At 50.6% G+C, this 12,374-nt stretch overlaps 1 protein-coding gene across 6 annotated transcripts; it reads right to left on the reverse strand.

Moving 5' to 3' along the window:
- Positions 1-418: 418 nt before the first annotated feature.
- Ankrd54 (ankyrin repeat domain 54) lies at positions 419-10,252 on the reverse strand. 6 transcript variants are annotated; one of them, XM_030248498.1, is made up of 9 exons: positions 9,798-10,251; positions 8,489-8,536; positions 5,280-5,378; positions 3,339-3,410; positions 2,820-2,867; positions 2,617-2,741; positions 1,821-1,952; positions 1,591-1,639; positions 421-1,409 (listed from the first exon to the last, which is right to left on the reverse strand). In XM_030248498.1, exons 1-8 carry the CDS (start codon positions 10,120-10,122, stop codon positions 1,619-1,621), a joined length of 870 nt encoding a protein of 289 aa, XP_030104358.1. In that variant the 5' UTR covers positions 10,123-10,251; the 3' UTR covers positions 421-1,409; positions 1,591-1,618. The 6 variants fall into 6 exon arrangements, with proteins under 6 accessions (NP_659098.1, XP_030104358.1, XP_011243886.1 ...); NM_001378989.1 differs by having other exon boundaries at positions 425-1,409; positions 1,821-1,928; positions 9,798-10,243; NM_144849.1 differs by lacking the exon at positions 1,591-1,639 and having other exon boundaries at positions 419-1,409; positions 1,821-1,928; positions 9,798-10,184.
- Between the last annotated feature and the right edge of the window lie 2,122 nt (positions 10,253-12,374).

Raw genomic sequence — 12,374 nt, forward strand, 5'->3', positions numbered from 1 at the left:
AATGTCACCCAATTCTTCCTCCAGGGTCTGGGGAGTGGCTGAGTGTCAGTTCAGTACCAAGCTGGCATTTGAAGACAGGCTCTCCTCTGCCAGTAGCCAGGGCTTCCAGCTTGGAGAGAAAGTGGGACAATGCCAGGCCAGTCATGGACTGGGAGCCTAGAAGCTGTTGGCCAAATGAATCCCTGTCTAGAGGGAGCACCTCGTAGGTGAAGATTTGTGCTGCCCTCCACCCCCGAATATACCCCAGGTATGTCTCCTTTGGGATAGGCTAGGTCAGACAGGTTCAGTAGACCTGAGACCTCTGCAATGAATCTGGGCCCCACTTTCTCATTTCCTGTTGCTACTACAAGAAGCCAATGCTCACCCCTCACCCCCCAAAAAACCAAACCAAACGGAAACAAAAACACAAAAAACAACAACCAGCTTAACCAACAGATTTCTTTTCACAATTGTGGAGGCCAGAAATAAAAACATGTCTGGCTGGGCTCTGGTGTATCTGTCAGCAGAGCCAGTCCCTGCTGGAGGTTCCGAGGGACCCACTGCCTGTCCTCTGCCGGCTCCCAGCTTCTTTCTCAACATCTCACATCCACATGGTGCCAGTCACCTCCTGCCTCCTCCTCCAGGGCTCCCTGGAGTGATACCCAGCTCACCTAGGTGATCCAGGACCCTCTCAGCTGAATACCTCTAGTTATATATCTGTACAGACTCTTGCCACAACACCTAAGGCTTAGAGGATCCTGGGATAAGGACCTGAGCCCATGACCCACTATCAATCACTGAGAACTGGGCTGCAAAACGGACGCCCATTCGTAGTGTTTCAGTGATTGCGGGGGAAGGAGCTGCAGAGCTTTCTTTGGGCTAAACCAGGTCCTTCCTAATCTTGAGCAATGTCCCTCTTCTGCTCAGAGACAGTGCAGTGTTTCCTTGGAAGGAAGGAGCAGGGCTACACTGAAGTGCTGGTGTAAGGGGCAGGACAAGCTTAGAGACCCAAAGCAGCCCGGGTGGCCTCAGAGTGTCAGCCAGATGACAGGAACAGAGCCCATGGCTGGGAAGAACTAGAGGGCTCTGAGGTGTGCTGTGGGCACAGGGAGGCCACGGGAGGAGTGGTGTCTGCTACAACAGCACGTGTGGGCCTGGAATGTGGCTACAGAGGCTGGCATTATGCAGCAGGAGCAGGGGCTGTGGTCCCGACCCAGAGAGATGACGCAGACTGTCAGTTCTGCCCTCGGCATCTAAGGGCAAGGGCAAGGTGAACTCCAGAGTTCCCTGGGCTTTCCCGGTAGCGAGCTCAGAGGGCAGGAGGGCGGCGGCAAAGCAAGGAGCAGCCTCCCTTGCTACCTCTTCTCCATACTCTGCATCTGCAGACTGAGGGAGGTGAAGCTGGCCAAGAGGTCCGTCACTTCATCCACCTGCAGGGAGATAGCCAGGCTGATCCACGGGTATCACACTGGGCAGGGAGCACGGGCATTGCCCCTCTTCAGGGCATGCAAGTGCTTCCCCTTGTGATATTTTGATGAGCAGGATGGGGGTCGGAGACTTCTATGTTGTGCTCAGCAGAGTCCTTGACCAGTGAAGGGCCCTGATACCAACCTTTCTCTCTATGGGTTCATCCTGGACATCACGTGGTCTGGCACTGCCCCTGAGAATAGAGACTTGAGCACCCACCAGCCACTTCAGCTTCAAGGATGTAAGCAGAGGCTGGGAGGGTCACGGTGGTGGCAACACCCTAGGTCCTGTCTTTTTTGATACATGGGTCTGGCTGCACTGGAGCAGGGCTGGACTGGCTGAGGTCCCTGCCTGGTCCTGTGGCTGCAGCTCACCTGTTCTTTGGTACTTGTCATCTGGAGGCGGGTGCAGAGGTCATCTAGCCGTTCTCGCTGCTCATGCCGCCCCAGGCGCTCCAGGTACTCGCGTAGCATGTGGATGATCTGGAAGGAGGTAGGGGCCGCAGGCTAGCGGGCAGGCGCAGGTAAGGCGCCACTGGTACTGTAACTACATCGGTTCTAATGCTTTGTCTTATTTCGGCTCCCAAATGCTGTGCTTCCAGACCCGAGGGTCCCTGCCCCCAGCTACCTTTGATTGATAGTAAGGAATTGCCATACAGCCAATGGCAGGGCAGGGGGATGGGGCAAGGGACTAAGAGAGAGGAAAGGAGGGGGAGAACTGCCATGACCTGGAGGGAGAAGGGTTAGACTTGAGAGCTGCAGATGAAAACTCATCTAGCACAAAGGTGGAAATGGAAAATAGTCCTATGGGGGTTGGGGGTGGGACTGCCCAGAAAGTAACAGGGCAGCAAAGACAAAAAAACAGATTTCGGAGGTGTTAGGTGGGGAGGATTACAAATGCTCAGCCATTGAGCTAGTCAACGCATATCAAAATTAGCTGGCATGTGTATAGTGTGTGTGTGTGTGTGTGTGTATGTTTCATTTGCAGATGCAGAGTTCTTGGGTGGGTGCATTGGGGGTGCACCCCCACCCTGAGCCAAAGTGGTTTAACTAGTTCACCACAACACACAACGGAGGAGCAGGGATAATGGGGGTCAGTGGCTTAGACTGGGAGCCCTAGCAGAGACAGGCTGTCTGCTAAGCCTGGTGCCCACCAGGAGGAATCACTCACCTGCTTCACCTCCAGGCGGACGGCCTCCAGACACTGGGAATGACCCTCCTGTAGGATGTTCAGCTTCGACTTGGCCAGGTGTAGGGGTGTGCGGCCAGCTCTGTCTAGGGCATCTACACGGGCCCCTGTGGGAACAGGCAGTGGAGGCATGCTGGCGATGAGATGGAGAAACAGGCAAGCAGGGGACGGGGAAGGGCACATACCTCCTCGAAGCAGTGTGGTGATGACAGGAACATGGTTGGTGCAGGCCGCTGTGAAAGGAGAGAGACTTAAGGACCACTTCAGGGATCAAGGGAAGAACAGCCGAGTCTCTGAGTGGGGCTGTGCCGTGTTACCTCCTGGGACCATGTCACCAGGGCAGGATGCCCTACTGAGTAGGACTCAGACCAAGTCCAGCTTTCCCCCTGGGCAGCTGGGGAAACTGAGGCATGGAGCTAGGACTCACTATAATTGATAGGGCAAGTGAGCAGCAAGGCTGGGGCAGCTAAAGGGCTCACAACCCACTGCCTAGCAGAGCTGTCTGCAGCCAGTCCAGGGTGCACAACAGCCCTGACAAGTACACACACATCCTGGGAAAGGATGGTCCATGGGACAGAGGCTGTGGGGAGTGCATACTTATGGCGCAGGCCAGGCCAGGATGCTAGGAGACCCTGCAGAGAGCCTGTCGTGACCTAGGCTTCACATGTTAGAAGTCTTGCTGGTGGCGGCTTTGGAGGACTTACCCAGGTGCAATGGCGTGTTGCCCAGACCATCCTGTTGGTTGGGGTCAGCCCCATGGTCCAGGAGCAGCTGCACTGAAGATACAAAAACCCACAATATACTGTTAGAGGTTCCCCCCAACTAGCCTCACCCCGAAGCCAGGAGAGATTTGCTTGGAATGTGGAGTAAAGTGGAAATTTCTGGCTTCTTCCCTGTCCTGTCACTAGTGTCACCTTAGCTATACACGGCCTTGGATGTCCCCACTCCTCAGGGACAGACCTCATCTCATCCCATCACTCCCAACTACAGGGCCACCTGGAACACAGTACCAGGTTGAAGAGCTTCATGTCACCTTTTCTTTGGGGGCTCAGAGTCGCTTTGCTGGCCAGTATCTGTAGGATCATCCTTGCTCTAATGACTATAAATGTTCCTAAGTCTGAGGATGAGGCCAGGGTGTTCCGTGGTAATGTGGACATCAGGGCTCAGAGGTTAGGGACCACAAGCTGAGCCAACAGTCTCACTGATGACTGTGCCTTTCTGTCTTCAAAGAAACCAGCCATCTCCATTGCAGTGGAGTGCAGAGTCCAGACATGGCCCACATGTTGTGGCATATAGGGTGCAGGACGCGGGGGTCAGGAACCAAGGACTCTAGGAGGGTCTCCTGGCCTCTCGGTCCTATCTGACTGAGGAGAGGTCTCCTGAAGGCATTTCCTATTCCCCCTGCAGTGGCGAGCTGCCGTGAGAGCCAGGCAGAGATGACGCTGCACTCCAGGAACAAGCTCCTCTTTAGCAGCCCCAGGCTACCTCACGGTTCCAGGGCTTGCCAATCACCAGCTAGAATCACCTTGGAATAAGGACATTGTACAGGGAGGCCAGGCTAAGGCTCACAAAACAAAAGCTAATTCCAGAGGGACTGGTCATAGATGAAATGTAAAGAGTAACCTTTCTAGAAGGAGATGGCTATCTTTGTGGGGTAGACAAAAAGTTATAAAGAGTCACACATAGAAAAACCCACTAACAATAGGAAAGAGCCGCATGGAGCCGTAGCTGGGCCGTAGTGGCTCAGGTCTGTGATTCTAGCTATTCAGGGGACTAAGGCTAGAGGGTTTCAAGCTCAAGGCCACCTGGACAACTTACTAAGATCCTTTCTTAAAATAAAAAGTAAAGCTGAGCAGTGGTGGCACACAGCATTAATCTCAGCACTAAGGAGGCAGAGGCAGAAGGATCTCTGATTTTAAGGCCAGTCTGATCTACAGAGGGAGTTCTAGGACAGCCAGGGCTACACAGAGAAACCCTGTCTTGAAAACAAAACAAGGAGCTGGTGAGATGGCTCAGCAGTTAAGAGCACTGACTGCTCTTTCAAAGGTGCTGAGTTCAAATCCCAGCAACCACATGGTGGCTCACAACCACCCGTAATGAGATCTGACACCTCCTTCTGGTGTGTCTGAAGTCAGCTACAGTGTACTTATGTGTAATAATCAATCAATCAATCAATCAATCTTTGGGCCAGAGAGACCAGGGACTGAGTCAGGAGAGTTGACCAGAGCAAGCAGGTTTGACCAGAGCTAGCAGAGGTTCTAAAAATTCAATTCCCAACAATCACATGAAGGCTCACAACAGCTACAGTGTACTCACATACATAAAATAATAAATAAACCTTTTAAAAAAAAGAAAGAAAAAACAAAACAAAACCAAAAGAGGGCTAGTGTGGTGGTTTGAATATGCTTGACCCAGGGAGTGGCACTATTAGGAGCTGTGGCCTTGTTGGAGTAGGTGTGGCCTTGTTGGAAAAAGTGTGTCACTATGGGGATGAGCTTTGAGACCCTCCTCCTAGCTGCCCATGAGACAGTCTTCTATTTTCTTTTGGTACAGGATATAGAACTCAGTTTCTCCAGCACTTCCTCCCCTACTGCTTAGAAACTGTTACTGCCTGTGACCTGCTCCTGTTGCCTCCCAGGACTCACCAATCTGGTCATTGCCATTGCAGGAAGCAAAATGGAGGGCAGTTCTGCCTTTATCATCCGCTGCGCAGGGATCCGCCCCATCTTCCAGCAGCTGCTGCACTGACAACCAGGATGGGGGAGGGAGGAGAAGGGTGATAAAGCAGGCGTGTTAGCTATGCTGCAGTCCTTAGGGATGGACGATGCTCAAGGGCCCCTCCAGATGAGCCATCCACAGTTCACAGGAAGGTTGGTCCCTCCTGGATGCTGGCCCTTCTAGCCCTGTGAGGAACTCTCATATGGGAATGGCCGTGGACTCTGGTTTTCTGTTTTGTTTTGCTTTTTCGAGACAGGGTTTCTCTGTGTAGTCCTGGCTGTCCTCGAACTCAGAAATCCATCTGCCTCTGCCTCCCAAGAGCTGGGATTAAAGTCGTGCATCACCACTGCCCGGCAGACCCTGTGTTTAAGCTCTGTCTCTAGGCATCAGAAGGGGTTATCTCCATGGTGGGACATGAAGAGTCACAGTAATTCTGTATAGGCTGTGACTCCATCCCTTTGTCTCTGCTCAGATACATATGCATCCCATCTGGACACAGCTGTCCAAGCCACTGGCTGGGACTTGCCTGGTTGTCAAGAAGCAGCAGCACTTTGAAGGGGAAAGAGCACAAGCCCTGGGGACACACAGAATCCCAGGCTAAGGTAAGCAAGAAAGAACTGCACAGCCTACAGTGTGAGGCGGTAGGAGGGGATGCGCTGGGAAGGCATGAAAGCCTGGACTTGCAGTCACCAGAAAATGGGCAGCAGCGTCCTGCCCTGCCTATCTGCGGCACTGCCATGATGGGATAATGGATGTGGTACTTCATCCCTAACAGCGAGAGGCCCTGTAAAGGGGAAGACATTACACACTAATGACCGTGTTCACGCAAGTGGGGAAAATTGCTGCCAGTCATTTTTGAGTCAGTGACATTATAGGCTCTTTTTGTCAGGGATCTGAGTCCCTGCAGCCAGAAGAACTGCTTCCTGTCCACATGTCTCTCCCGAGCTGAGTCAGCCCCTTCTTTCTCTCCCACATCTCTCCCATGTTCATCCTGGTCCTGAACAGCAAGAGGCTGTGGTCCTCGCTGTACAGTATACTCAGAGTCCTGGCCAGGCATTAGCCTCACCGTAGCCCAGCGAGGTGTCACAGCCACATCACAGACCAGGACACTTTGCCCAGCGAGACAGCGTAAGGCTCAGGGGCCACAGTGAGCCAGGAGACATGAAACAAAGCCTCTCGCTGCTGTGGTTTGTGTTCAGTCTGGGTTCTGATCCGGTTGTTACTTTACAGTCTTCTTCCTCAGCTATTTCACAGGCAGAGAGCTTTGGTGCGAGGCGTGGTGCCCTCCCTGTAAGTGCCTGCTCAGTTAGTGTTGATGACTGGCTGAGACAGAGGGAGGAGAGTCACAAGTTCAAGGCTAAACGGATATCCACTAGCCAGAACCCTATTCTCTTGCCACGTACTAGAGACATTTAAAAAAGGAGGGGGGGGCACAGCTGGGTGAACAGGAAGGCTCAGTGGGTACTGATGTTCAATTGCACGTGGTAGAAGGAGGGTGTAAGTACCCACAAGCTGTCCTCTGACATCCATAAGCCCACCATGACACTTGCCCCCCAAATAAGAAACATTAAAAAATGTTTTTTTTTCTTTTTTGGTAAGACTTTCTAAGGTGATGTTCAAACATCCTAAACCATTAAACTTCATGGCCAACAGATAAAGCTGAGTAGTGGGGCAGCCCCCCCTCCCCCCAGGTCCTGGGCCTGCTGACAACTGCTGTACCAAAGGTAAGGGGACCATCTAGAAGCAGGTTCCTGAGGTAGCCCCACACCTGCCGGAAGCGGGTCCCATAACCACGGGCTTGCCATCAGTGGTGACAGCTTATATGTTCACGATGTGTGCATGCGGAGAGCAGAGGAGCACCAGAGGATGACATCAGGGATTATGAGCCACTTGCTATCTTTTTATAACTCAAGGTCTCTCTCCTTGAACCTGCAGCTTCCTCTTCCAGTTCATTTGCTGTCCTTCAAGCTCCTAGGAGCCACCTGTCTCCAGTCCCCTAAGGCTGGGGTTACAAGGACAGTGAGCCATAACTAAGTTTTTCACACAGGCCCTGGGGATTTGAACTCAGGTCCTATGGCTTTTACACTAAGTGTTCTTACCCACTGAGCCATTCCCCAGGCCAAACCTGCTATTTTTATCTCCCTCTCTATCCCAGGCCGACTTAGTGGTTGTTATGTAGACTCGACTGGCTTTAATTTATGATCCAACTATGTCTCCCTAGGGCTGGGATTGAGGGCATACTCCACCACACTGAGGTACGATTGGAGGAAAAAAATGTGAGGACTAAAGACCTGAAATTATGAGCCAAGAAAGAGCTCTCACAGTCTAAATAGTCTGTGACAGAAGTCTGACAATACAGCAGCCACAGTAAACTAGCACCCCATTTCCCCTGACACATGGGAGGTATTGTCAGTAGCAGTAGCACTAGTATTTGTCCTAGAAGTAGTCCTTGTACGTCTGATGCTGTACCTCAATTAGGGAATGCTTAGAAGCATCAATAGAAAGCCAGTCTCAGTGTCCTGAAGGGAGCCCCACCCATGATTCTCAGGTGCCCTGTTAATAACAGGTCTAAAACAGCACTCAGGAGGCAGGCAGATCTCTGAGTTCGAGGACAGCCTGGTCTACAGAGTGAGTTCCAGGACAGCCAGGGCTACACAAATAGACCCTATCTTGGGAAAACAAAACAAAACAAAACAAAACAAACAAAACAAAACCTAACAGGTCTAAGGACCAGCTACTGAGCAGCCAGGGTTGCCACTTGTCAGTCAAGGTGGCGTGTTCATTCCTGGGAGCCACAAGTTCCAAAATGGGCACTTGCTCTTTGCTGAGGGCTATGCTGAGTCCCAGGAGGTTAAAAAAACAAAAAACAAAAAAACAAAACAGACAGGCTGACATGGTTGCTAGGATCAGGAAGCACACAGAGTGATAAGCACTACGACCAGGAAAACCCCAAGTGATGGGGAGCATGGTGAAGGCTAGTACCATGCTTCCATTTTGCACGGTGACGTCAGAGTCAAGGAGTAAGTGTAGTGAGCCTGCTCCAGGGGAGTGAGGGCGAGCTGGCTGACAGCCCGGGGACGTAGGGCTTGGCTTTTTCCTTCCCCATCCACCCATAGGTCCGCCTGGGCACACTCACCTGTTTCTACGTCGTTGGCATTGGCAGAGTCCCTCAGCCTCTTCAGAGCTATAGAGAGAGAAATGACAGTTTAAAAAACAAAACAAAACAAAACAAAACAAAAACCAGAACAAAACAGAAGGTGCATGGCTCCCTAGCCTCTCCTCAGCTCCACCTTCAGTCCCGGCTGAAGCAAAGGCGTCTGGATAGAACACACTGGCCCAGCAACAAGGAGAAACTGGATCGGGGCCATGGAGAGGCCACTTTCTGTAGCAAATCTGACTTCTGGAGCCAGATCTAATTGCTGCCACTTGTGGTAGCTGGCGACCTTGAGCAAGCCAGGTACTTATCCTGGGTCTCAGTCTATTATCTATAATACAAAGCTGAACTGTCCTGTCAGCTCCAAGCTGTTATAACGAAATTTGAGATTAATTTTTTTTAAGACAGAAAGGGTGTGAGGGTTTATTTAGTCCTTTCTGAGCTGATCACAGTCAACCTCTATGATCTGACTTCAAAGCAGGTCACTCCTAAACAACTTACCAAACTTGATAATTCCTAACCAGAAACCTTCCCTCTTTCAAAGGCATCGCCTCTATTTGAGAACTAACAGGAAGCAATACCTTAGCTGTTAGAAAGTGACCCAAAAAGTTGCAAACTAGATATAACAATTGCATGTCCAATATACCACTGTTTTGTTTTGTTTCAAATTCTCTTTTAATTTTTATAACACCAGTATACCAGGTCAAACGATGTTAGGTGTAAAAAGAAACCTTAAAACTTTCCATTCTTGCCAAGCTGTGGTGGCGCACGCCTTTATTCCCAGCACTTGGGAGGCAGAGGCTGGCGGATTTCTGAGTTCGAGGCCAGCCTGGTCTACAGAGTGAGTTCCAGGACAGCCAGGGCTACACAGAGAAACCCTGTCTCGAAAGACCAATAAATAAATAAATGTATCAAACAAGTGTTTGGCCCCTCGAAAAAGAAGAATATATGTTCAGAACCCTGCCTAACTTTTAACACCCTAGTAAGGCTGGTAGTGTACCATTCTACAATAGAAAACCGAGACCCTAAGTGACTATAGGTTGCCTACGAGCCAAGTGTGGGGCAGTCTGATTCAGATCTGTGCATTCACACAAGTTGGCTCTGGGCTCCCTCCTCTACTTATAAAAGTATTCTCCATTGTCCCACATTATTGTCTAATAACCACCCTCGGGAGTGTAAAGTTTTTATTCAGGGATGAACAAGTGGATGAAGACACGGTCCTCCGCAGCTCGAACCACTACGATCACTGCGATCACTCACAAGCAACCCCAGGGTTCCTGGCTGAGCTCACCGTGTACCTCCTTGCCGGTGGGCCCGAGCCGACGGTGGGGCCTGGCGGCACGCCTCAACCGCCCGGCGGGAATCTTGCAACGCAGTTCGTCGCGAGGCTCGACGTCCTGCTGCCACAGGACCTGGAGGTAGCGCAGCGAGGACTGGGCCCTGCCCACCGACCGGCCCGGGAGGCCGGCGCCGCTGCCCAGCGAAACGCCGAAGTCCGCGAAAGACACCAGGCCTCCGGCTTCCGCCAAAGGCTCCGGCGCCACCGCGCACTCGCCGTCCGAGCTCGAGCGGCCGGATCGCGACTCGTCGTCCGCGCCCCCGCCGGTGGCTGCCATGGCAACGGCTAGGCGCGGGCCTGGCAGCGCCAGCCTCGCTCCGAACCGACCAACGGACCCGCTTCCCTCCAGGAGAAGCCTCGCTGTCAGCGAACGGACGGGCGGGGCCTGCAACCACAGCAACAGAGTGCGGGCGGGTCGGACCGCGCCAGAGCAACGGACCAATCAGAGTTCGCACAGCCTTCACAGCACAGCCAATCAGGTAAGGAAGGCAGACTACAAGGCGAACACTGGTTTTCGGTAGTATGACTGGCGGACAAAAGAGCCAATCACAAATTAGAGTTGCTTTTGCACTAAGCGGTGTTACTACCAGAGCCAATAAAATAGCTGCGTTCAGGACACTCCTTTCTTCCTTTTCTTCCTGTGATAGCTCCGGAAAGACGAATGGCAAATGCTTTAGCCAATCAAGGTAAGAAGGTCTCCAGCCAATCGGAAAGGAAAGTGAAAAAACCAGAACTACTCTCGTGTAGGTGTGTTTTGAGTCAATGAACTCAAAAAAAAAAAAAAAAAAAAAAAAAAAAAAAAATCCAAACACACTATGATTTGGAGATACCATCACGAAATAGGCGCTAATATCTTCTAACGTAATAGATTTTCCTTTGTCGCGTTCTCTTGCCCTCTCCGGAATCGCTGCTTTACCCAAAAAATTATATTCTATGTAATTATACAAGAGTAACCCTGCAGTAGGCAGATTAACGAAGAGCAATTCCTCAGCCCTGAAAGTCCTACGGATCACTGGCCTGAACTTGACCCAAGGGAGGTACAAGTACACACACACAGCGCATGCAAGTCATTTATACTCTATCAGCTGGTAAATAAAATAGAAAACACTTAGAGAGCAAATAAATACCTGTAACACTACCTTGTGCTAATTAAAGGCCTTGGGTTATAGTCCTGTTCTGCCTACCCCAAGTTTGTGATTTGAGGGCACCTTCTTGGAGTTGGTCTTCTGACCTCAAAGGGTTGGTTTCTCCGTGTAGCCCTGGCTGTACTGAAACTGATTGTGTAGTCCATTAGGTCCCCAGACTCAGAGGTTCACCTGCCTCTGCCTCCTGAGGGCAAGGATTACAGATAGATGGATGGATGGATGGATGGATGGATGGGTGGATTACAGATGGATGGATGGGTAGATACTTCTTTACCTTTTTGTTTGTTTGGGGTTGGTTTTTTTGTTTTGTTTTGTTTTGTTTTGTTTTCTGAAACAGGGTTTCTAAGTGCAGCCTGGCTGAGCCAAAATTTACTCTGTGGACCAGGCTAGCTTCCAACTTACAGAGATCCAACCGCCTCTGCTTCCTTAAAAAATATTTTTTGTTTGTTGTTTGTTTGTTTTGAGACAAGATTTCTCTGCATAGCCCTGGCTGTCCTGGAACTCATGCTGTAGACCAGTCTGGCCTCGAACTCAGAAATCCACCTGCCTCTGCCTCCCAAGTGCCGGGATTGAAGGCGTGAGTCACCATGTCCAGCCTAAAAATATTTTTAATTGAAAAAAATTTTCATACAATAGATTTTGGTCATGCTTTCCTCTTCTCCAACTCCTCTAAGACCCTCCACACCTCCTTACCCACCCACCTTCATGCCCTTCCTTCTCTCATAAAAAACAAAACAAAACAAAACAAACACACATAACAACAAGAACAACAACTCCACAAAATGGCAAAGGACCAATGATACAAAAAATGGCCAAACAACGCAATATAAAACAAAAGTTTGCAAAAACAAAGTTGAGTTCATTTTCTGTTTGTCAACCACTCCTGGGTATAGGGCCCACATGGAAGTATAGTTTATCTATTCCTGAGACATCATTGAAGAACCCAGCCTTTGTGAGTTCATTTGTGTATCAGTCCTTTGTTGGGTGTGGAGAACATTGTTTCCTTGGAGCTATCCATCTCCTCTGGTTCTTTTTATTGTTTTTGCTTTTCAAGATAGGGTTTCCCTGTGTAGCCTTGGCTGGCTTGGAACTCACTCTGTAGACCAGGCTGACCTTGACCTCAGTGATCTGCCTCCCTCTGCCTCTCTTAAGTGCTGGGATTGAGAGCATGTGCCACCACTGCCCAGCTTCTATTGCGTTTTTGGGGGCCTAGTGCTGTGAGGTTGCTGGGTTTTGGGTACAGGCACACTGTCTTGCCTGTTCATATTTTGTGTTTGTTGGTGAGGTCTAAGCTTCTGGAGGTGTACTTTGTGGTGTTTGTCTTGTCTTTCTCTTCTGCAGAGGGGTGCTGTGTTTTTTGGTTGTGGTTGTCCTCTCTGGATCC

The sequence above is a fragment of the Mus musculus genome, chromosome 15 (genome assembly GCF_000001635.26).
Source record: "Mus musculus strain C57BL/6J chromosome 15, GRCm38.p6 C57BL/6J".
NCBI classification, from domain to species: Eukaryota; Metazoa; Chordata; class Mammalia; order Rodentia; family Muridae; genus Mus; species Mus musculus.